The 25,789-nt window shown below is 45.7% G+C and overlaps 1 protein-coding gene across 3 annotated transcripts in view; it reads left to right on the top strand.

The window, feature by feature from the left end:
* LOC119431328 (homeobox-containing protein 1-like) overlaps positions 1-25,623 on the top strand; it is a 31,270-nt gene extending 5,647 nt beyond the window's left edge. For all 3 annotated transcript variants that reach the window (XM_037698811.2, XM_037698813.2, XM_037698810.2), the window contains exons 4-8: positions 597-794; positions 1,296-1,397; positions 6,293-6,510; positions 6,984-7,177; positions 8,971-25,623. In XM_037698811.2, the coding sequence (XP_037554739.2) occupies positions 597-794; positions 1,296-1,397; positions 6,293-6,510; positions 6,984-7,177; positions 8,971-9,022 (764 nt within the window). In that variant the 3' untranslated portion in view covers positions 9,023-25,623. The remainder of the gene's footprint in view (positions 1-596; positions 795-1,295; positions 1,398-6,292; positions 6,511-6,983; positions 7,178-8,970) is intronic.
* Positions 25,624-25,789: the final 166 nt, after the last annotated feature.

Genomic DNA, 25,789 nt, shown 5'->3' with positions numbered 1-25,789 from the left:
TGAGAACAGAGGTTTCCTTGGAATTGTTACTGGCATTAGCCATTAGATGGTTAATACCGATGCTAATAGCGTTGTTAGCGTTGTGTGAGACTAAGAACTCATTTACCCAAGCTCCATAATTGCTCTGGTAACCTCTATGTTTTTAAACAGTGAAGAGAAGAATAAAGAATAATAAGTTGGCAGAGTGGACAGAGTTCGTACCAAGAGACAATTACTGAGATATGCAATGAGAAGGGGATTAAGGTCCAATGAGCGGCATAGGAGCTTGTGAACCATCCACAAGCGTTTCTCGTAATTCTCGCAAAAATTTGCCTAACAGCATCTGCTGAGCATAAGGTGGATGTCTGTCAGGTACTCGTCAGATACCTGCCTGATAATTGTTTAATTATTGTCATAAATCCAAACGAGAGTAGCGGAGGATTAGGTTGTTTGATGAGATTTGCAGACGTGAGATGGAGTTGGTTAACACGAGACAGGAGTAAGGGAAGGTTGCTAGGCGACGTACCTTCGTCCTGCAAGGGGACATGAAATAGGCTTAGTTGGTAATGACGATGATGTGGTGTTGACATTTGGCCTTCATGACCGCTTGCCTGTAGCACAACTGTGCCCCAACTCCGGCGTGAAGCGGATGGTCTCGGAGACTGGCGACCTGATTCCACTCAAGCGGGAGCGCTTCACCTTCAAGTCGGCACACCTGGCCGTTTTAGAGCGGTACTACGAGCGTGACCCGTACCCGGATGCGCAGACACGCGAGCAGATTGTCGAGGAATGCAACGAGGCCGTCGAACGACCTGGTGAGCTATTTTTCCGGGTGCGCAAGATCGCGGGGAAAACCTGAAGCCCTTGTTTGTGCTTTTGTGCTTCTGTTTTACGTGTTGCCCATCTAAGCTTTGTGAATGATTTTTTGTTATGTGTGTCTTAGTTTTCGCATTTATTTGTACTTTGTGCATGTGCATTGTATCTTGCTGCTTCAAGTTTAGTTGCTAACTCTTCCTTACTTGTACAGTTGAACTTTGTAATGACATCACATGTGACATGAAAATATCTTCGTTATATCCAGTATTTGTATAAGCATGTATTCGTTATATGCCAAAAACATTGGTGAGAAACATTCTAGATTTACTTCATTATATCCGTGTTCATTATGTCGACGTTTCATTTCACATTAACAAGGAAGTCCCCTGAGTCTATTATGAGACCTTCTTAATAATTTACATCCTGTATATATATAATATTACCTGTATGCTGAAACGTGTTAATAAACCAAACCAAAATTTCATAACTTTTTTTTGTAGAGCGTCCTTTGACTGAACGGGAGAAAGTGAGCCTGCCTGTAGTGAACAACTGGTTCAACAATCGTCGAAAAGAGGCCAAGAAGCAACTCAGGCAGCAACATGGTGAGTGCAATGCGATTCTCTCAGAGCTGTGTCATTATTAGTATTAGTATTACAGTTAAACCTGCTTATAACGAACCTCCATATAACGAATTCCTGGATATAATGAAGTTTTTATATTCCCCTCCATAGAAGCACATGTATTTGAGACCTCTACGTAACGAAGTGGCAGCAGGAGACCCCCTCGATATAATGAATTTCCCCCTCCGACAGCCTAGAGATTTCGCCCGAAATGTTGTCATTTTTGCGCGAGCGGCAACCGGAAGCACCTTGTCCGCCGCGACGGAATGCAAAGCGAGCGCACGTGTGCATGCGTGCGTGTGCGAGGCGGGCCTGCATCCCTCAACCCGGCGATCTTGCCGCTGCGGGCGTGATCTTTCCCCCTCCCTTCATTCAAACCTGATCCTGCCACTTGCTGCAGCTGGCCTAGCCAACACCACCTAGAGGTGGTGTTGGCCTAGCCTGCCAAGCTGGCACTCTCTCCTTTTCCAGTTGATGTTGCCGACGCGCTGGTACACGCTGTGACACATCACACTCAATGAGCGTGGACACGCGCTGTCAAACGCTGGCGGCGTGTGGAAGCGCCGCTGGAGAAGCGAACGAAGTGACCTTCGTGCTGTTGTCTATCGCTTCAACGCAAACTGAGCGCCGAGAACGCACAGCACGCACAAAGCTACGAGCCGCCGACGCACCTACACTGCTACACTCTGCCCCAACGCAGATCGCTTTCAAGATACGGCCCGCGCGACCGCACTTGATGCCAGAGTACAGTACAACGCCGCCCCGCTATCCCTCCCCCCTCGCTCGCTCGCTGGTGCCTCGAGCGCAACGGAAGAAGGCGCGCTTCCTCCCTGCTTTTCTTGCCCGCGCGAGATTAGACGCGGTCGTCGGCTCCCCTCGCACGTTTTCACTTGCACATACAGCATACGGCGCGCGGCGACTGCGTTATCGCCCTTGGAGTTTATATGGGATATCTATGAGCCAAAACCAATTTTAGGGCCACAACGCATCATAGACACCATCTTTATGTAGCAAATACGGATCTCAAGGGCCATACTTTTTCTGGCGGAAACCAAAAATACGTCATAGTTGTCGCCCCCGGCACTTTGGGCGGCCAATACCATCGTCAAGCCACTAAGCCAAGCGACATGAAAAGTCAAAATGGCCGCTCATGCCGGCGCAGGGTGGCAGTTCGCAACCTATGATGCGGGAACGGTCCCACAGTTGCGATGCAACAGCGGGGTTACCAATGCATTGGGTTCTATGGGAGCTGTGCCGGGACCGGCCGAAAACGAACAGCCGGGAAAACGCAGCCACCGGGAACGTAACAGCGGGGTTCTACTGTAACACTATACAACGCTACATAGCCATCGTGACGCTTGGTCTGTTTCCGATGCCTCGCGCTTGTGCGAAACGACACGCGTCCACGCATCCGGTACCTGGTGTGACATTCCAAGGATGAGTGCTTCGACGAAAAAGGAAAACGGGTGCACATTACAATTGAGGGCGCGTTAGAATCGAGTAAATACGGTAAGCGTTTCTTTTTCGAATTTTCGTGCCGAACCTGCATATAACGAAATCCTCTTTATGAACTAAGTTTTTCAGGAATTTGTCAATTTCGTTATATCCAGCTTTAACTGTATTTCCTTTCTCAACATTTGCTCAGCATTGTTATTGGGAGACATGTTTTGCTGGAGGGATAGATTATGCTTCTGTTATTCTTTCAGTGTCTGTGCTGTGGCAGTAGGTGACCTATTCACTGAAAAAAAACCTAAAAAACTTCAACTGGGAAGCTCACATTTCTTCCGCAGTTAAAATCGCCCAATAGTGCTGAATGAGGTGTGTCGTTTGTAAGCCAGCAAGCACATCTGTGTGGCAAGCAACATTGTGTTGTGTTGTTGCTGTAGAGTGTTGGACCATGGGGACTAGCCAAGTCAAGGGCCAAAGTGGGAACTTTTTTCATTCAACAGTAAAGGTTGAGGCTGCATAGCATTGGTGCAACAAGCCATATTGTTAGCGCAAAAGACGACAGGCAGAAGCAATGACACTGTTGTGCGCATACATGCAGCATAGACTGCTTATAATGTAAGTCACTGTAGTCCCAAACTTCCCAACTATATAAGCGGTATCGCACTATAACCAAAGCAACATTTTTCAACAGCATGTATGCAGGGGTGGTATCGTCTGCGCGATTTGTGCCACGCTGCGCCAATCCACTTTTCCTGTTCTGTCCTGCTCCAAAATGCATTATTGCTCCGAAACTTCTCCCAAGCATTGCAACATGCCCGATGACTCTATTGCTTTCCCGCCTTTTTGTTGTGATGTTGTGTTGTGATGTTTTAAATGTGGGTGCACTTTTGTGCCACAATGATCGTGGGACTTGGTAGCCAGCTGTGCTTGCCCACATCTTATGTTTGCATTTAAATTTATCGGCTACTTATAGTGCCTTGTACGTGAAAGTACAATTTTCGCAATATTTCTGTAGTTAATCAGATGCATTATATTACACTTGGAGACACATTTGTCTTGTTTGGAGAATACATTTTAAGTAAGACTCGTTCTTTAGACTGACACATAGCTGACATATAAAGTATGACAGACAAAGCAGTGTGGACACAGTGCTAGTGTTGTGTGGCAGTGTTCTTCCCCTCCCCCCCCCCCCCCCTCAAGTTATTTGTTGATGAGGTAGGTAAGGTACAAACTAGCTTTATATCCCGTGTGATTTAATTGCGCTACTTTTAGAGCTGCTTAATTTTGTGCTTGTTTCTTTGTGCTCAAGTGCAAGTACTGGTTCTTGCTATGTATTTCATGCCTCTTATGCTCATACTGTCGGGATATGGGGGGATGCCAATGGCTCTCTGCCTAGGCACACCGAGCCCCATGGTTGGTGCATTCCTGCCCATCAACAGCGGTCCGGTACAAGCTCGAGGAAACAATAGACGACAACCACGTGCACACTCGGACAGCATTTATTACGACTGCGACTAACACTTCAAGCATGCCAGCTAGCTATAGTTGACATCGCTGAGGGTTCCCTCGAAGAGAATAATACACTAGGTAAAGAAGGGTTTCCGACTTACCAACTAGGAAATACGGGCGGCCGCAGCGATTGCCGTGGCAAGAACACGGTTGCCTAACCACGTGCAGGAATATGGGAGCTGCGGCGGAGCCTTCTGCTATCGCCGCTTGCTGGTGACCAAAGAGACTCGGGTAATGTGAGAGGGATCTCGCGCGACACACCCGGTGGCATTGATAGTGCTCGCGATTCCCGTGCGTTGGACATGGGACTCAAGGATTCCCACAATACATAGATAGATTTTATTGCTATTGTGTTGTGCTTTCATCCTGATTGTTCTACCGTTACAGCTCCCTACAGTTGCAGATTGATAAGATTTCTTTTTTAAGTTGCTTGGCAAGCAGAGCATAGAATGTTCCGCAGAAATTTCACCTTGACACATAAGGTTTTCTCTCTCAGCATTTGCATTTGCTGAAAGCAAAAGTTTGCTAATTTAAATGTTCTTAGAATATGGCGAACCCGCTCCAAAAGTCACTTTCTCTGCTACAAAGCTACAAATTTGTTGCTCCAATGCTGCTCCAAAATAGTTGCTGCTCCAAAACAGCATATTTGCTGCTCCAAAGCTGCTCTAAAACGGTCGGTTTGCTGCTCCCAGCCCTGCTCCAAAACGTTGGAGCTTGCTTCCACCCCTGATGTATGTGCAAAACATGTAGACCAAGCAGCCGTGTGCGTCCAGGAATCAAAGCATACGACCTGAATGTGCCCTCACTTTCGTTAGCGAGGTGGCTTGTACATTTCTTCCAAGTGCCCCTCAGCCACTGCAAATCATTTCATTGACTTTGCACCATACCGCAACTTTGGCCCCCGACTCTCAACAAGACGGCGCTAGCCTGCAGGAGTGCCGAGCGGCATGCCGTCACGGGAAGCCTACCCTTGATATATGTTCGTAGCCGTAGACAAATACATGTTAACCTGGCGCTAGATTACGTGCACAAGCTCCACTAACGGCAGCACGTGTGAAGCAGGGTGCGCGGGCAACAGCCAGAAAATATTGCGAACGTCTATAGTAAAATTGGTATGTATGTGTACTGGTTGGAACGACAAAATTTTGCCTGCGGACAACATTCCAATATGAGCAACTTGCAGGACACAGTTTCATCTGACAGTGTTGCGGAGTCAAGTTTGCACGTGCGATATCTGCACTTCGGGACGGCACGCATCGCGACAGCCTCCCTTGTCTGCGGAATTTTCCACCAATCTCATTATAACCAGTATTTGTCTCCCGCGGCTCTACTATAAGTGGTATACATATAAATTCAGTTTTATGGGAGGATAAATGGGAGTTGGAAAAGGCAGCATTATATCCGGTTCTGCGCTACAATTGGTTACATTATAAGTGGTCTGAGCTGTAACGTTGGAGGTCATGCCCTTTGGACACTTAACGCCTGCTTCCAGTCAAAGACCTCTACAGAGATATCGCGTATAGTGGTGCATAGAGATGCTAATTTAGCATCCGTGAGCTTTTATGTATGAAAAATTTATTCAAATTGACCTATCTGTGTTTTCTTTCACCTTGAAATCCAACAATGGTAAACCTTTCTATCAACAGTGCAGTGACTACAATTTGTCATTATAGGCACAACATGTATGGGAGCTGATGCAACATTTCCATAATGGCATGTGTTTACATCGCTGTTTTGCTTGCAGAATCCCTGTTATCTGTAAAAGTGATGCATCACATACCTTGCAGTGCTAATCTGTCAGTTTAGCTGGTCCTGATTTTACCTTTGGGTTCCTTTTTGTGAATTCACAGGCGTATGTGCATGTCACTGTATGCTCTCCTGATGCAACTTTCTCTCGCGCTTCTCTTTCTCACCTGTAGCAGCAGCAATGGCAGCAGCGGCACAGGCAGGTGGACTTGGTGGGTTAGGAAGTGTGCAAGCGGCGTTGACTGGCGGTGGGCACCAGAAGTCCCCCTTTTCGGTGGGTCCACCCCTGTGGGGCGCACCGAGCCTCTACCCACAAGTGGGAAGCTCAGCTGCAGCCCTCGCGGCTGCATTGCCATCATGTGCCGCCGGATTGCCCACTTCCTCGCCACATGTGAGTGGTTCTTCGTTGGTTCTGGGTGTGCAACTGACAGCTTGGAATGTGGAGCCAATGTATGCCCAGTGTTGGGCCAGTATGGCATTGGATTCGTGCTTGCCCACTGTAAACCCTCTTGCGTTGCTACTTGGGCCCCCAGCGGGACTTGAGAGCATGGCCAATGTATGCCCGACATTCGTCTACTACGGCCCTACATCAAGTATTTGCCCTAAATAGCCCCTCTAGCATTGCTACTTGGTTGCAATGCAAGAGGGGCACTGAGCACACAGTGGCTCAGTGCCACTGTATGCCCAACATTTGTCTGCTTTTGGCCCTACGTCAAGCATTTGCACAATGTGACCACACCCACATTGTTACGCGAGTTCCCTGCAGCACTGTAAGCAAGGTCATTCTAGACCCACTGTGACCTTGCCATCATGTGACAGTTGTCACCTTCTTCGTTGAGACACGTGATGTCCTTGGGGTCTCAGGTGGAGACGCCTTCTATGCGAGGTGGTGGCAGCGACCAGGGAGACTCTGCGGGCCCCGAGGGGGACAGTGACCAGGGCGATTCGGACACCTCCCAGGAGGAAGACTCCACCTCGTTGCCATCGTACGGGCACGACTCGGAGCCAGCCGACTTCACCACCAATGACAACAACATGAAGCCCGTCATCAAGCAAGAGTGAGTGAACACATTCATTTCCGGGTTGCTCAGTGCATGTGCGCTTGCAGTCCAAAGCATCCCTAGTAGTGCCATGCAATCATGTGCAGCATTGAATGCTGTGTAATGTGCACAGAGGTACGCTTGTTCATCCTTAGTGTTGACAGTTTATTATGAAATGTGCATGGCATGTTGGATCATGATGACTGACATGAGGCAATCAATAAAGAAAGTAGGTTTTATTGTATGGAAGGACTATCACATCTGCACAAATACGGCATTCTACCTTTGTAAGAGGATTTAGAAATATCTTTTAATCCAGTCTGTGTGGTTGGGTTTACGCTAAGTGTGCCACCAAGTGACCTTGAGGATGCAGCGTGAAGCAATGTGGCGGTGCTGGCAGTGTGGCGATGCCAGGTGTCGTCTGGCTTGGCCCTGACCAGATAGATAGAACGACAAGCACATGTTTCTGAGATCAGTTTTTTCTAAACTGTAACCTGCTTGTGTAACCACTTGTTTAATATGATTTGTGAAACGTGATTTGTGAAATAAACGTACTTGTAGATAAACCATAAACTGTGCCCGTCCGCACTTCGATAATTAAATTGATCTTGGTGTATGCATACACGTACGTACGTGGGTGTGTGCACGTGCACGTATAACAGAGTTCGCATAAGAGGAACCCTGTTTCCTCACACATTGACACATTCCTGTCAGCGTACGCATCTCGAAACCGTTATGCACGTTTCGCATGTGATGATGTGTGTTGAGCACAACGGTGTCTGTAACACGTCTGGGGTGCAAGCTGTGCACCTGCCAATCAGCTTTGGATCTTGGAAAAACAGAGTCCAGGCCATAGCCAAAGCCTGACCAAACGCAACCGTCTATCGTAGAATATGCTGGCTAGCGTGCCGATCGCCAGGCGTCTCCAACGGGAGACGGTGGCACTGCCGATGATGCCTGGAGACCGCACGGTTGACACTGTCTCTATGGGCAATGTCGACTGGAGGTACCACAGCAACAAAACGTACAACCATTGACTAGTACAAAGAAAGCAGTTTATTGTTATTCAGTAATTGCATAATTACGTGAACAAATGAGAACTCAAGCTACACTACGCACACAGGGATGTCCTTACTAAGGGACCTGCACTGTCCCATACTGCTGTGCACCACACGGCTGCTGTTCGAAGGCATCACTCGAAGTGCCACTGTGACGCCTGTGCATGGCACACTACGGTCAACTTTCATTAATTTGACACTGACGGGACCGAAGAAATGGGTAGAATTATCCGGCGGGGTCGAATTAAACAACAAAAGACAGAAAAAAAAAATGCCGAAACACACCATTTATTCACTTGGCAGTATTTGTCTTTAAACTTAGCTTTGCCACAGTACTGCCGTGTTGCGGGGTGAAGCATGCCAAGCCTGGAACGGTGCCACTGTTACAGGACATAGCACGTGTTCCTTAATTTACACACTCCCATGCGGCGCGACCGGTCACAGTTCGAGCACCGAGATGTCTAATAATTTTACTGGCTGCCCTTCAAAGCTTTAAATAGACACCTGTTCTTTTGTTGGCCCTAAACGTCCTCTAAACTTACGGAGTCTTTTTGTCTGTAGGTTAACCCATTGAAATAAAGCATGGCCTGCGAACTTTTTAATTTACTTTGTTGTACCGATAATTTGTTATATCCATGTTCCTCATATCGAGGTTTCGGCTGTATCTGTGTTCCCTTATGCTGAGGTTCAACTGTACTCGAGCATGGTTGTTACCTTCACTCAACGAGTTCTTTTATTCCTTTTCTGTTGCAGAATGCCGAGTTCTCAATGCGTATCCAGCATGGAGCAGGATGATGATGGCTAAGGGCGGCGCAGCGGTGGACGACAAGTCACGATGGGAGAGACAAAAAAAAAATCAAGACCGACCGTGGGTCGTCAGCGCGGGAGGATTTCGTTTCAGCAGTGAAAAGAAAAACAAAAAAGAGTCTTGAGAGAGCCATCGGTAGACGGTGGACGAGCGTCACCGTCCTCCGCGGTGGTCAGCCCTGGAATGCCGTGTGGAGATGATGGCACGAGGTGCAAGAAGAGAGAGGCGGCTTGTCGAAATGGAGACGAAAGGGCTGCTGGGCACAAGTTCTCGTGCTACCAAGGTGAAAGAAGTCATTTGTTGGATTGTCGCCGGCCCACCCAAACCGAAAGCAGGAATGAGCCGAGTGACAAGGTTCGTCGTTGGGTCCGCGTCAGACGTCGTCACATGCTGCGGCACGTCGTCTCGACGACAGGTGCCAGGAAGGGAACAAGTTTTCCACGGTCTCTACCTCACGATTGAAAAAAAAAAATGAAATGAAAAAGGAAAGAAAAGCCGCAAAAGTGATGGCAGGCAGGAATGAAATTACCTTTTTTCCCCCCTTTTCCCTTTCTCTCTCTCTCTCGCTCTCTCTCTCATTTTTTTCTTGCGAACAAATGCCAAATTGAACACAGGTTTAGTTTTTTTTCATCTGTAACGTGTTTCGGAGTACCTCATTCCTGTTGTTTTATTGCGACTGATGCGGTCGTGCGAGACGCTTGTGGTTGTCGGTTTGTGCTGTTGCTGTTTGCTTTCTCGCAGTTTTTTGTTTTGTCGCCGAAGTGCACTTTGTTTCTTGTTTCATCCCAGTCCCGGTGTTTTTTCGACGGTGGTAACTTGGTTGGCAGTCATCGGAGGTTCAGGCGCCGTGTGTGTCCCCTTCATTAGTTATCGAGCAAGTCGCCCACTGTTGCTGCAATCTTGCTACACATCTTTCTTCGGCATCATGCTTCTTCTTTGGTTCTTTTTTTTTTTTTTAGGGTGTGTGTGCATGTTTATGTCACCTTTGGGTGCTACATTATTTTCCCGGTGCTGTTTTCTAAAAGAGTTTTTATGATTTGTTGTTGGTGCGGCTGCAAAGTAGCCTTGATATAATTATGGTCAAAGGTTTCTTCTCTTATTGTTGACCAAAATCATGTCATCCTGAGGATGTCAGTTTTGTTTGCTTTCTCTCTTTTTTTTTACTGTCAACATGTGACAGTTGCTCGCACTGCACGCTAAATACTTGTTCTGTCCTGTTTGCTTGCTTGTGTGACAATCGCGCCTTGTTTAGGATATTGGGTGTCTGTCATTCTCTCTTTCTCTTTATTTTTATTATTATTTTTTTGTCTTCAGAATATTTTAAAACTGTGTGGTGTTGTTGGCTTTAAGTATGTTACGAGGGGATTAAGTTGTTGCCTTGACTGCACGCTATTGCTTTCGTGACAGTTGTGCGTATGGCACGTATTGCAGCAAGAAACTGGAATCCGAGCGTACTCGCGTAGAGAGACGATTCTGTCCTGTGTATTTTTTTATATATATATCTTACGTATGTTTACAGTTAGGCTTCCGTACAAGTCCACTGAGACTCAGGCTATGAACAGCAATGGAATATTGCGGGTTTCATTCTTATCGTTTGTTCGTTTCTTTGTTCCATCAGTAGAAGTCTTGGAACGCTAAAATCACCTTGATTGCTCAGGTTTTAAAAAAAAAAGGGAAAACGGGTCAGTTCTGCTGAATGACAAGACACTCGTGGGAGAGGGACGAACAGATTTTTAATTTTTATGTTTAATTTCACATTTTGTCGCACCCAGTGGTCAACGACTTGAGGCCATCGAAAAACAAACAAGTGAGGCAAGGTCCTTCCCTTTTTTTTCATGGAGAGAGAACGAAAGAAGAATGCGACGGGACGCTGAAACTGTTCACCACCGTATATATATATTATTTCTTTCGAGCAGTCCTGCCATTTTTTTTTTAACATTCGTGCCTGTCAGTTTCCGTCTTTTCTCGTGTTTAGTGCCTCCTCCATTTTTCACAGTGATTTTTTTTTCTTTTTTTCGCGAGTCCTACCTCACTTATTTTACACGCTCAACTTGACGATTCATTTTCCCTCCCATTCGCGTGGTGCACTCCATGGCGCCACGCAGCGCGGAGTCGTCGCTGTCGTCGGCGCGTTGTTGGGCAGCACGTTGCCACTCAGGGTTTCTTCCCTGTCTCCTGACATTGTCGTCGCCGCATCAAGCTCAGGTGCGACTCTGTGTGCGAGTTCTATTTTTTTTTTTTTTTTTGTAGTTATTTTTCTCTTTGGTGCCTAGACTGGTGGTGCTGGCAGAGACAGGAGTGATGCGATGTGGTGGAGCGCCGTGTGGTGAAGCTCTTCGCCATTCGACGAGGCCACATCGCTTCGTCGGACGGTGGTGTGCCGTTGGCAATGAAGAAGATGAAGAGACAGTTTCCGAGTGAACTTTTTCATTTCTTCTTTTATTTTTTAAATTTTTTTTTCTCTTTTCTCACACTTCCTTGCGCAAGACTTGTGGTGCGTGGTGTCAGTGCGCGGCTGTCGTTTGAGCATATCTGCAGCTCCTGACCCCCTCCCCCCCCCCTCCCGAAAAGGGGGAGCACGGGAGACGCCGATCGACACGTGACGTGAAGAAAACAAAGGACAAGGAACTCGGAAAATGCGGCTACACCGCGCCTCCTTCGTGTTCGGCGAGGAAGCCGCCGGTGTGTGCCCGTCTACTGCAATAGGAACTGCTACGAGTGTTGCGCGCTTTTGCGGCGGGAAAGACCGCTGCGCACAACGGCGAGGCGGAGGCCAGACAGGCCGTTCCGATTGAGCCCGGAGGACGTCGTCGTAGTGCTGCCGGCCTTCGACGTTGATCACAATCATCGCAACGTGCTGAGTAGTGCATGCGCTTTTGTTGGTGCTATGGGGAATGACGGTAACGATGGCGCGTCGTGGGGACTCCTCTCTAGAGTGCAGAGGCTACACAGCCTCGCGTGTTGTTTGCTCTAGCTACCTATGCCTGCCCTTATTATATACACTTGTGTTCTCTTCCACCGCGCTTTACAACCGACCCAATGTGTAGGTTTTGTTAAGTTGTTCCCCGTATTCATCGTGGATGCACAGTGGTGCACTAAATTCACTTTCTTTTTTTTTTTGCCCGTTCTTCCTGCTACCAATCTTTATTTATACACTTCACGAGGACCCCATTCCTTTTTTTGCTCACATGATTTGCAATGTGCATCGGCAGACGCTTGACCCTACAGCTTTGAGACAAACATTGCATTGCGCTTGGTCTTCTGCCATGTGCCCATTCACTTGTATGTGCTGGCCAGCTGCCCCGTGGTATCACTTCATTTTCTTTTTATAACTTCTGGCTGCTGTGCCCATCTGGGGCACCAACTGCTGTTGCGGAGCGTTTCAGTCTCAAAGTGTCCTTTGCATTTTGAGCAAGGCAGTGTAGTGTCACCGCCACCATCATAGTGGTGCCAGCTTCCTTCACCAGTTGATGAAGTGAGCTTTAAAATTAAACAAGGGAGACAAAGACTGCCTGCAACTGCAGTGCTCCGCACTTCAGTTCTTTAGTGACATTGCCTGAGTTAACAACTGGCCTGCTGGTCAGCGCATTCTTACACAGCACGTGCCGAGAGAATGTGCAACAATGCCAGCAAGCATGCAGAGCAGACGGCAGTGCAGATGTCTTCTAATGAAATAAGCTAAATCGGCCAACAAACAACACTCCAGAAGACAAGATAAACATGGTGTTAGCACGCAAAGCTGGCTATCATTGTGTTTGTCCTATCTTTCCAGGTCTCATTATTTGCCTGTTGAATTTTATTACTTGTGAATGACGTAGCTCGTTTTAACACGTGGTCTGCTAGGCTGCCCTTTAGTATGTTCCCCGCCATCTGCTGCTGACTGCCTCGTAGAACCAAGCAGATGAAATGAGTAGCCACTGGCACCAGCCTTGAACTAAAAGAGGGGACGAAAGCACATCTGTTTCACCGTGTTGTTGCTGTGGCATAGTTTGTGCCAACGTTGAATAATAGTGTGCGCACACTTTGTGAATTCCTGCTTGGTGGCGAACAGTACTGCAGGTTGAAAATCGTCGATCATGGGCTGCGCACTCCAAGGAGCTGCCTAGCAGACAACAGTTGCATGCTCTGCGTGCATGCGCCCATTTTTGCCCATTTTGCTCAATCACGCAGCATTGAGAAGCAACCGGCCGTTGAGCACTCAAGTGACGTCGTTGAAGAAGTACCATGTAGCTGTGCACATTTTTTTTATCATCCTTTTCCCACTATCACCAGGACGTGCGTCACCTTCGAGAATCTGTTTTGCTGGCATCTGCTGTTTTCTTGGTTTTGTATTGGTCCTGTCTCTCCCCGCCTACGCCACCTGCTTTTACCGTTTTGTGCGTTCGTGTTTAGCCCCACAGTTTTGACTCAGACTACGGTGTTTTTTCTGGCTGTGCTGTTCTCCTGTCCACTTTGCCTGCGTGTGGCGGGAACAGTCCGGTGTGCGTGCCGTCGTGGGCGGGACTGCGGCCGGGTCCCTCCATTTCACCGCGGTTAGAAAAAAAAAAGATGCCGATCGCCCTCCTCCCACCGCATGTCGGGCCTCCACCTGTTTCTTCCGGCCGTTTTTCGCACCGGTACATTACCAGTGGTGTGTGGTTCTGCGCTCCTGTGATGCGTCTCTTGTTTCATCACGAAAGTTCCTATATCTTTGCTGTTGCGCTAGCTGGGTCGCGAGCACTTTTCACGCCTCCTCCCTTCGCCCCCCCCCCATTTTTCCTGTGCTTTGCTCTTCCTTTGACGCGAGGTCTGTTCACTCGCGCGGCTGCCGCTGTCTGTGGCTGTAACGGTCTAACTGCCCGTTTCTCGGGGAGCTTTCCGATTTGCTTTTGCAGTACCTGCATTGCAGTAACCCCAGTTTTGTCGGTTGGTTGTTATGTTGTTGGCAAGCGTGCTGGAGCACTGTTTTCCTCTGGACAACGTTTGTGCCAAGCGTTCTGTTCTTGCGCACTGGTTTTACGAGGCTTTCGGTTCAGGGCATGCCAGACTTTGAAAGCGACGTGCTGATATATGCGGCATTGGGTAGAGCTTGATCGAGCGGGAATTGAGGGATTCTGTGTTTTCGCTTGCAGCATTTGGATGAACTTGTGATGTTAACTTCTTTTTTTTTAATCCTAACCTTATTGCCTCTGATTTTTTTATCTCTTCGATCAGATATCTTGCCTTTTGTGTTGGCAGACACAATTTCCACTGTGACATTGGGCACCTACTCAGCTTACACAATGAACTTGGTGCAGCTTTATCTCGGGTACAGAGAGGCTTGAGTATGTTTTAAATTTTTCACTCACACTATGACGGGTATTCATATTTGACGACGGGATCACCAGTACGCAAAACTGCTTCTCTGCACATCTTATCAATGAGGCATTGCCCGATGATGGTTAATGCTTTTCTTAATTCTTTTTTATCTTTTTTTTTTGTTCCCCCTTTCTCAGACGTTGGTGAACTAAAATGCCGTAGAACACTGACTCTTGCCTTGTTCACATAGGATACAATAAATAAGTTCCTTCTGCAAAAGAACTGTGTGCAAAGCACATTAGGTCCGCAAATATGGCTTGCACAGTTCAGGTGTCTAGGTTAAGCTTCGCTCTTAAGAAGTTTACAGGTTTGTGGTGGGGTTTCTTGACTATGTTTTTTTTTTTTTTTTTCGTCTTGGGCATTCTGGCACAGTGGCCAGCTACAGTGCTGGATAGATTGCCCACGTATGTTCATTGCTCTGGCATGCCCGTGCTAGAAAACTCCCCTTTTGCTAGCTGTTCAACTTCGGTTCCATTTCTCCATGGTTGCACGGAATATTGAAAGCATTGAGCATTCATCCGTGGCACCCATTAGATCACACATGCATTTCTCAGGGCTTTGTTTACTGCATTTGCTACTTGTTTGGACAGATTCTTCTTTTGTGCATGCTTGAATTAAAGCAAAGAAAGGAGTGGAATATAAGGAATGAAAGGGAACAGGCAGTTGAGGATATGAGAGAGAGAGGTGGTGATGGAGTGATGACAGAGGCAGGAAGGGCAGGCCCTGGTTTGAAGCCATCGCCCATGTTTGCGTCCATGTAGCGTCTTTTTGCCCAGCGTCTTTTTCTGTAGTGTGCGCACGGCCATTTCTCGTGTCCAGTGCTTGCAGCAGCGGCTCAAACATAGGTGCCTGTGTACGTGTTCTTTGCGCGAAGGATAAGCTAGGGATGATGGATGAACGAAGCTGGGGCACGCCTGTGTGTAGGTATGATAAGTGGCGCCCCCCTTCTCTTCACCCGTGGTGAGTTCACGGAAGTCCAAGATGTGCGAAAGTTTTGGAGGACATCCTGCCTCTTCTGCTGGCTCTCGTCGTTCACATTGTGTCAAGTGTTTCCCTTGTTCGTTATTAGCTTTTCTCTCTCTAACCTCCCCCCCCCCCCCCCATCCCTCGCCTTTGCTGATTCCTCACATCCCCCTCTCTTCGCTGGCCCGATGACGGCGTGTTGCTGACTAGTTGTACCGTAGTTGCCGTTTTTTGTCGTGTCGTGCATGTGTCTGCCGCCAGCTTTTCGTGGCGTTCAGAGTGGCCATTTCCATCCCGGTATGAAACATTTTGCTGTCTTAGAACCCCGCCCCTGCCTCTTTTTTAATATATCTTACTCTGATGGCTCTTTCTGTAAACAGGCCTGGCACATGTAATGTCCTTTGAAGTTTCTTTTTTGCCGAAGCGTTCATTTTCTTTTATTGTCGCCTGCATCTGCTCGCTTCATTTCATATTCCCGGCATGCATTGCGGGTGATTTTTGCATTCACACCAACCACATTATACATCAGCCTGCACGGATGGGCGCCATTTTTTTTATTCGTTCACTAGATAGAAGCAACAGGAAGCAGAGGAAAGCTCACAAAGTCTTTCTTCTGCAACAAAGAAGAAAAAAAAACATCATCACCGCACTATCACCACAGCATACACAGCGAGGGCGCCAGTTTTGGCCGGCAGCCTCTCCGGGATATCTCTAGGTGGTCACACTCGTGCCAAAGGCAACAGCAGTACCTGACGGAATGAGACTTCGACCGGCACCGACGTTGTATAGTGGGCCGGTCGGCCGTTGGCTTTTCAAGATCCGGTGGAAAAGATGTCGTCACTGTGGATTCAAAAAGGAGAGCGGCTTATGGAGAGGCAATTGTGTGGGAAACAAAAAACGGTGTCTGTTGTTGATTGGTTGAAGAAGAAAAGGAGAGAAAGAAAAGCGAGGCAGTCCTGCATTTCCAAAGAAAGCCTTCTCATTGTAAGGCTTGCCTGGGTCAGTTTGTGAGCTTTCTAAGGCGTTTCTTCAGTCTCCAGTGTGGTGATTGCTGTAGCTGCATCGGCTTTTGGTGTGAAAGATAACAATGTTACCTGTCTCGTGGGGCTACCCTTTGTTTGGCCATAGTTGGTTTTCAACGTTTTTCTCAAAGTGAAGGCCAAGTTTTGATTCGTAGAAGCCTTGGAGAAAGCTGCGTCTTCGGTTCGACTCGCACTTGCGGGTACAATTTTAACTTTTTTTTTTTCTTCACTGTCTCTTCGAGACTTCACGTTTGTTCAGAGAAGGGTGATCTCGTGTGTTTTCTTAAACACACTGTCGGGAAAAGAAAAAAATATATATATACGCATCTCAAAGTTTTGGACCATAATGTACGTGTTATTGCTCACCTTGGCATTGTCACAGCCAGGACAATGCCGATCACACACTCTCAGCTGTCGAACATCTTCTCCGTTGTAGCATTCATCATTCTTTAAGTAGGAGCTGGTGTTGCCTTTGGAGCATGACCAACGTGTGAGGTAGATGGAGCGTTTTGGGTGCCAAGTGTGCCCGTGGTGAGTCAAAGCAAGTGTTAATGAGGGAATGTCGCGTCGTTCTTTTTTCTATCGCTCATGCGACAGAAGCAGTGCCAGCAATGGCATTTCAGACAGCTCGTCATGTTAGTCAGTCACGAAGCTCGTTCTCAGTTTTGCACATAGTCAAGCAGCTATCTTCTAAATACCTATTCGCAAGTAAAGACCATTAGCAAAAGATCGCTACACGTGCAGACGTTGTCGTCTCTCGTTCAGGCAGTTGGGAAAATACCCTGTGTTTCCGACGGCTTCCAACATGGTAGCACTTGTCTGTCATCAAAGGCATCATTGCAAATCAAACATGGCCTTTTGAGAGATGTTTTGTGTCTTTCTTCATATCTAATATACTTCTATTTACCTTGCATGGAATACGGAATGACGTGGTGAGACTTGGCTTAAGTTCCATACGTCATTTGGTCTTCTCCAGGGTACCAGTCAAAACTCATTAAATGTCGCATTGGACACAAAAATATCCTCGTTATATCTGCTATTCGTTGCGAGCATATATTTGTTACACGCTGACATCAGCTAAAAACATTTCAGGCATACTTTGGTATATGTCATACAATAACTTACCAATATTCAATAACTGCAGCATTTTGGAAAAACATTTGACATCCCAAGTCCCTGCATGACGAGCTGGCAGAGAAAATGTGCGTTGCTGGCAGAAAGCGGGTTGTTCGATATTTTTCTGTTCTCGATGTAGTTCATATATCCTTTTGAATGTGTAAAATGTTTTACATTGTCCTCGTTTTTTTTTTTTTTTCCCCTGTTTGATGAGTATTTTGTTTTGTTTTCTTTACGTTTGCCTGCCCAATCCCGGTGTGTGGTATAGTCGAATGTTTCACCCTCCCCCAAGCCCCATCTACCATCTTGTATCCTTCGTTTTACCTGGTGAGCGTTTTTTTTTTTTTTTTCTGTCTATAAATATAAAGTATATATATATTATACATACAGAAAAAAAAATCACATGCGCGTGAATACAGTCTATATATAAATATATACACATATATATGTATACATAATTCCTTGGTGCCTCGGAAATGCACATTGTCTACCTCCCAGTAAAACAGGTCCATGTGTGTCAGGTTTCAAGCATTAAAAAGAAAAAGAAAAAAAAAAGCTGTGGAAGTGTTATACAGAAGTGGTCTTAAGTTAAATGGCAAGAGAGTCAGTCAAGTCTAGATGGTGTACAAGAGTTCTACAAGAAAAAAAAAAGAGCATCAGATAGTGTGGCTTTATTGAAATGCCCCCTCTGTGTCGAAACCCACGTGTGTGAAAGTGTGAAAAAAAAAGAGCGACAAGATTTTTTGATTGCTGTGTAGAAAAAAACTGAAAGTTTGTGCCTTAGGTTGGTGGGGAAGTTTGTTATTTGAGAGCATTTTTTGAATGGTCATTTGTTGTATAAAATAGGCAGGAAATTGTGAGCGAAATCCTAGAACAGTGTAGATATTCGTGTAATGGCGAAGCGAATAAGTGCGAGATATGTAGAGTTTTGTTTTTTCGTGAGCGCTTTTCAGCTTAGAGGTTAGAGGTTTCCCGATTGGCGTCAGGGCTGCCATTGAAGCCCTCTGCAGAGCTGTTTTGGAGCTTCCAGATGGAGGCAAAAAGGAGGGTCGTTAAGGGGCAGTGCTTTGCAGGGAGACGTAACCCACTCTCTGTACTAATCATGATTGCTCTTTTGGCAAATGATACTCTTCTCGTTAGATGCAGCATCGTAGGGTTCTCTTGCATGATTTTATAAGTTGAGTCACGAAGTTGCCGGGTCAGCACAGGGGCTGTAAAGCTTTTTTGATTGCAGTGTAGAAAAAAACTGAAAGTTTGTGCCTTAGGTTGGTGGGAAAGTTTGTTATTTGAGAGCATTTTTTGAATGGTCATTTGTTGTATAAAATAGGCAGGAAATTGCGAGCGAAATCCTAGAACAGTGTAGATATTCGTGTAATGGCGAAGCGAATAAGTGCATGTCCTGATTGGGTTGCAACAGGCCTGTGTTCTTATCATTGCATGGTTACTAAGTTGCAGCTTGCAGTAATAAGAGGAAAGCATTTGAAAAGTATGAAGGATTGCATGTCTGCTTGCACTTTTGCAGCAGTGAAATGTCTTGAAGTAGTTGCAGAATTGTGTTGTGCGGCCCATAACCATTTTTACTTTTAACGGTTGCTTTCAAGGGTCTAAAAATACATGGCATGTTTCCTTTAACAACTTTCTTGCACAAAGACTTCAGTTCACGGTAGTTCTCATTCACTGTGGAGCGAGCTGCACTAGTGCAGTCTCTGCCAAAGGTTATGAAGGCAGTGTACACGTGACGGGAACTGTTTGCCTGATTATTACAGCCCATAGAAATTATCATACAGTGCGACCAAAGGGCAAAAGAGCCGTGCTTGTACAGTCTTTATAAAAAATGCGATGGCACTGGTCATCTGATGGGATCTGTCGTTGTGCCCCTTTAGTAGAACTTTCACTGCATGAAAAAAGATTGAGAAGTATGGCGCGCTGCTGAAGCTCATGAGCCTAGGTGCACAGGGCATGTTACGGAATCCCCATCGCACGGTTCATTGATGGATCCTGTCGCTTGTGGAATGGCTTTTAAACATTTGACGAAGGCTGCGCATGTTGCATGACACTTGCGTGAGAGGGTGTCGCGCCCTCTTTAGTGTCAATTGTGCACTATCAGCTTGAGAAGCCCTCTGAACAGCAATCTTCAGACGTTGTCCCCTTGGAATTTTCGTAACAACGCTACCGTGCATGTAAGTTACCTGGCCAGCGATTATTGTATCGTGCAAGTTCACAGATGTACCATTGGTTAGTTTCTTGTTGCGTATCGCGTGCTGTGGGACGTCTCCCAGTTTGGCACTGCCCCGGCTCCAAACACTTGAAGTAGGACAAGTCAAAAGGTTCATTATGACCGTTACAAATTGAGCGTAGCAAACAGTACTGATCGTAGTACTAAAAAGTTGAAGCGTGCAAGAAATGAGGAAAACATTTGGGTGGCTTGTCTTGCAAAGGATGAGATCAGCGGTGCATGGAGAGAAAGAAAAAAAAAACTGAGTGAAATAATAAGAAGAAAACTCTATTTTTGTTGAAACTAGGATTACACTTAAGTACGAATATATACATATTTTGTTAGAGGAAGCTTTTTCATATTAGATGTGGGTCTCATTGTATAGCTTGCATCTCTGCGCATGTTATACAACTTGACATCTTGCTGTACACAACTGCTGTCGTGATAAAGTGTTGAAACTTTGTGCACGTCAGTTCTCTGCCGCCTTTCCTCAACCTCTCTATTTCTTTTTTTATTTACATGCTCTCAACCATATTGTCTGGGGCACGTTTGTTTCTTTTTTTTCCGCTATCTCTCTTTTCTGCCTCAGGAAGTAATAAATGACTGTGCATGCTTCATATGCTTTATATCACACTGTAGGAACGTTTTGTACGCTACGAAAACGGCACTCTGGCAGAGTGAGAAATACCCTGCACCTGCCAGCTTGCAAAAAGTCCCTCCTTGAAGTGACATGTTGGATAGACTTTTAAAACGTCAGTCAATCAAATCTCTTCAGAAGGTTGCAGAAGCTCTACACTGTTGTACCAAAACAACTTTTCTTTTAACGAAACACACCGTCCGCTCTCGACTTGCCCTGATACCGCGTGCGATATATGTATACTTTTAGCACAGGTGAAACCATTTTGTAGATAAACATCAAATGCTCACAGACCACAAAATTTTCTTCAGCAGTCCAGCACCTCCAGGTGAACATCAGTTCAAGCATCCACATGGCATTTTTGAAGTTGCAGTTGGCCATAAAAGGATATTTTCTTTCCAGTTCCAGTGTATTGCTTATACTGTGTATGTATATTGGACCAACATCCCCTCCAGTATACTACCTGCACAATTAATTACATGAAGCACACAGTATTATTGGTTATTTTGTGGAGTAAGAAATTACTTTCCTTTGCTTTGAATATCACTTCATAGTCACTTTTTCCTACTTTAATGTCATTGAAGCACTTTAGAGCACGTTAGTGTAAAGATTACGTGATTTGTTCGTTTTAATTCTGCATACTGTTTTTTGGCTTACCAGTGAATAAAGCCTGCAAATACATGAATACATCTGTTCCTTTTTTTTTTTTTTTTCTTTTACATGGACACCTCTTTCTGTGTACCAGCAACTGTGCGAACCTTCTGAAATGATTTTAGTGCAATAATACAGTGAGCACAGTCTGTCCACAGGTGACTTTATGTAGGGGCTTTCAACACAGTGTTTTTTTTTTTTTTTTTTGCACATAAGTTTTCATGTTAACGCCACTACATGAAATGTGAGCATATAAGATTAGCGCATTGTGTTGCAAAAACTGGACAAGTTTGGATTCTGTGCAATTTTCACGACCAGTACATTGGTCCTCTGCGTTTGGTTAATCATACAAGGCATCTGTGTCGCATGCTTGAAAAAACTGGAGCCATATATGATCCAGGGGGGGTTGTACGTCACCATTAAAATTGCCCTGACCACTGTATGGTCAGCATTGCTGATGTGCTATTGCCATACGAATGGCAAGTGTTTTAACCCTGCTGACAAAGTTGATATACTGATGTTTTTCACTTTTTTTTCGTCTTCACGGGTACTTTACGATGGTTTAATATTTGAGGAACCTGCGTCTGTGAATGCCGTTCAATGGCTACTTGTAAAATCTTTGCCACAGCTTCTGACTTCCATCTGCAAATTCATGGCCAATCAGCATATAATTTACGAATGCCATCGAGAAAACTTGACTGGATATTTGCATCCCAAGTTAGCAAAGCCAGGTGGCAGTGGAAGCCTCTTTGGTTATTTTCCATCACTCCACACACTTGTGACATATACCACGTGCATTGTCACAAGTGTGACGGCATTCACGACGTTCTGTGGTCTCCTACCGTCACGGTCACTCACTTGACTTTCAGGGAATGAAGCTGTCGCTCAGACATTCGTTGCGTAATACATTGCAGACTGACAACTTCTACTTCTTTCAGGATTGCAACAGTTCGCATGAAATTAAATACAAAAAAATAAATGTGTCACACATACCCAGATCAAGCCGTACTTTGACCTCCCTGAACAATACTTGCCCGTGCACTTGTGTTTTTGAAAGAAAAAAAAATATGTGTGTGTGCTTGTGTGTGTGTGTGTAGTGTCAACTTTATCGAGTTGAGAGGCCTTTCAGGAGGTGTACTGTTTTCAGACATTTGCTTATGTGCATGTTCTTCAATGTGCTCTGATTCGCTGTCAGCATAGGTACCAGCCACTAGCTTCTCTTGAAGCTGGTGGAAGGTGAATTCAACACTGCTCTTCTTTCTGACGTTGCACGTGAAAGCAACATATTCTAAATCTTTGGAGGTGTGTGTACTCTATACTGTACTTTTGTTGTTCTTTCTTTTTTCGTTGACACCACAACATCGAAGCCATTCCGCGTGAATTCATCTAGCATGTAACTTGTACGCTTACCCTGGCTGGAAGAACCAGGAGTTTACCTTGGCTCATGTTGAACTCCCACCATGTTTTTTGGCTTACCTAGCCTTTCAACAAAGAATTATGACTGTTAGTATATAATCATAATCTGTTAACAGTGATCATGTTGACGGCTCAACAAAATTTGCTGTGAGAGATGAATTCCCATCGAACAGTTTGTTTCTACTTGAACCCCACTACCTCATGTTTTTATTTAACATTTGTTTTCATCTTGTGTGACTCTCATCATATGAGCCCCCTGCTAAATCATTATTTTTATTAGCCATGATGAGAGCATTGAAAAAGCAGGCATACATTTTCTCTTGGGACGTTTATATCGACGTCAATACGGGCGCATTAACTTGTGCTTCAGTGCAGGTTCTTGCACAAACTGTCATTACTCAACGTGCCGACCTGGTTTTTACAAACTGAACATTATACCGCCTCGATACCAGACCTAACAACCATCCTTTGTTATGCAATTCACATGATGTCAATGCATTACTAAATCTACTAGCTGGCTTGGTTAAATTACTGGTTTCACATTTGATTTTTCACATGAAGCACTTGCTATTCAGAGCATAAGGTTTAACCAACAAAGAAGTTTTTTGACTCGCAATTATCTGAGAAGGCTAGATTTGCAATTCACCGCCGTGTTTTGGGTAAACTGACCACTTAATTAGCAAACCAGTTTTTTTGGCTGGACTTTTTTTTAAACTGTTTTACCATACTTGGACTTAAATGCGTGAAAAAAAAAGAACATTCATGAAAATCGACCTATATCAAGTGTATGTGGACGTTTAAAAAATATAGAAGCTTCAAGTGCATGAGCAAAGCCTTGGGCAGTAGCTAAGATCATACAGAGCTTTTGCGGATATTCACTTGGAACCAACATTGTACAATACACAGGCACAATCATGTGTAATCATCTGAATATGTGCGCCGTGTCTTGTTTTTTTCGTCCCCCCCCCCCCTCCCCATTCAGTTCTTTCTTCGACTGGTTCATTCCTGTTCATTACGGGTCCCTGGGCTAGGCCTAGTCGTTGTTAGGCTTCGGCCCTGATAATCCTGAACCATGGGATTGAGAACACAATTTTTTTTTTCTGTATCATTTGCTGAAAGCAGAATTGCTTACAGCATGTAACGTCATGATTGACCGTTTACTGAGGAAACGGTGCATCAGTTAAGTTTGTCTGCTTGTTTTAGCTTTGATGAATGGCCACCGTGTCCGTAGTGTGTACACTGTCCACTATGTTTTCGTTGCCGCTGCTTCTGGTATACCAGGCAGCAGCCAGGGTGTTTTAATCACTGCAGCTGCGAAGCTTTTCGTATTGCGGAAGCCACCGATAATGTAGATTTAATAATTGTCATGCCATCTATGAGTAGACAACTGAACTAATGGGTATCGTTAATTGTTGAAGCCAGAGCAGTGCTTGCTTGGCCATGTTGCTAAATAGGCAGTGCACCAATCTGCCAGCAGGCTCCCATGAAGTGGTCACTGCAAATGGCCCTCGATTTCAAAGCGGGAGTTTCGTAACTGTTGTGGCTAAGAAAACCCTGTGCGGCAGCTGAATCGAAGATATGTGCAAAATGTGTTTGCTCTCCTTCACTCTTTTGACATGCTTGAGTCGTCACGGTGACCTCAGTATTTACAGTTCCTATAGGAGTTTTTTCTGCGGCTCGCCTGAACATTGCGCGTAGTATTTCTTAGACTCGACATAGCGGCGTAATTGCTATACTACACGATGGCGTAACAACAAGTACAAAAAAAACGCATCTCAGCCTTTCTCTCTCTCTCTATCTCTCTCACTCTGTCAACCCCCATAAGAGTGAATGTGGGCTTTGGTAGCTGCTGCTTTTGCGACGTTGTTTCTGGTGTGACGATGAAATCACTTTAAAAGAGCGAAGAAGGTGCAGTACCACTATACCTGTGTACTATATAAACACGATGAAGAATTGTTGCTTGCTTCCTGTGACGGACGTCCCTGCAATAACAGGCTGAGGCTGGACATACGCACAAAATTGGCAGTTTTTTTTTTTTTTTTTCTTCGAGGAGCCATTGAGATCGGCTTGTTAATCTTGGAACTGCAGCAGTGTCTTCTGCAGAATTGCTGGGATCCTCTAGCAGACGACACACTTATTGAGGCAGATGTACTAGCTGAAAGCAGCAAGGAAAAATTGCGTGCTGCACATATATCGTCGTCAGCAGGTTTTTCTGTTGCAGGCAGCGTGGGGTTACCCGCTCTGGCGTCTAGTGCCTCTGAGAATGCGCTTCCGTGTTCATTGCTTAGACGCTATATTGGCTATGGTAGCCGTGTACCAGACGGGAGTGCATTTTTGCTTGGCAAGCCAAGAAACCTTAAGAATCTCTCCGTGTGTGTTACTAAGGGATTGGAGCAGTGTTCGCTATCAGTCATAAAGGTATATAGCGCTAGACTACCTTTTTGCCAGAAGTCTCTCAATCGGTGCCAGAAGTAGCATCTAGTTGCAGGCTATAAGCTGTGACGTCATGCAGGTGCCGGTGCTGTTGTCGCTAATGCCGCCACGTTTAGCCTCCACATTCACTAGAGTCGCTGCACGCTTGCGCCTGTCAATAACGTACGCCAAAGAGAAAAGACTTGTCTTAGCGTTTAGGGACAAACACTTTTAATGTGCCGTCCAATCACGACTGCAGCAGGCTTTTAGCAGTCCTACCTTAGCTACATGGTTGATGCCTACGTCACAGCTGATTGTGTGACGTCACAGCCGACACATCTTCAAGGCCTATCGTCTCGCGAAGAGGTAGCCCTTACAATTCTGGTAGTTTCTGTTAGCAGCCGAGCGAATCTTCTGTCTTATTTCTTGCGTCTCCATCTGGCGAATTAGTTGGATTGCAGACAACGGTTCAGCCTCAGCCTAGCCTTGCGGTGCTATATGTGTTTCGTCTGTGTCGATTCGACGCAGACGATGCGGAGTTGTCTCTTTAACGCAGTGTGTTGGTTTGTACATGTGCTGCCATTTCAGCGGCGTGCGTTCTTACAGGCTGGCTGTCTTACGGTGCAAGGCCAGGAGTTTTTTGCATATAATGTGGTGTGCATGTGTGAGTGTGTGTAAACGTTTCAGTGCCAGCAAAACTTCAAAAAAAAAGAAAAAAAAAGATGGTGGTGTACACTGTGTAGTTTTTTCTGTAGCCCTTTTTTTTTCTTCATTTTGTAATGCGTGTACTGGAAACTTAATAAAATTTTTAGTTTGGTAAGTAACTACACACTCTTTGCTTTGTTGTTCATTTTCGTGCGAGGGGCGTTCCTGCTCCAGACGGTGCAATGGCTTCTGTACCTCTGAAACGAATCTCAAAATATACATGTATTAAGGAGCGAAACAACCTAATCTAGGCACCTTGCCGGAAAAACTACTGGGGTTGCCTTTTGATA

The sequence above is a fragment of the Dermacentor silvarum genome, chromosome 10 (assembly GCF_013339745.2).
Source record: "Dermacentor silvarum isolate Dsil-2018 chromosome 10, BIME_Dsil_1.4, whole genome shotgun sequence".
NCBI classification, from domain to species: domain Eukaryota; kingdom Metazoa; phylum Arthropoda; class Arachnida; order Ixodida; family Ixodidae; genus Dermacentor; species Dermacentor silvarum.
The sequence above is the reverse complement of the archived record's forward strand: the minus strand, read 5'-3'. Positions and strand labels throughout refer to the sequence as shown.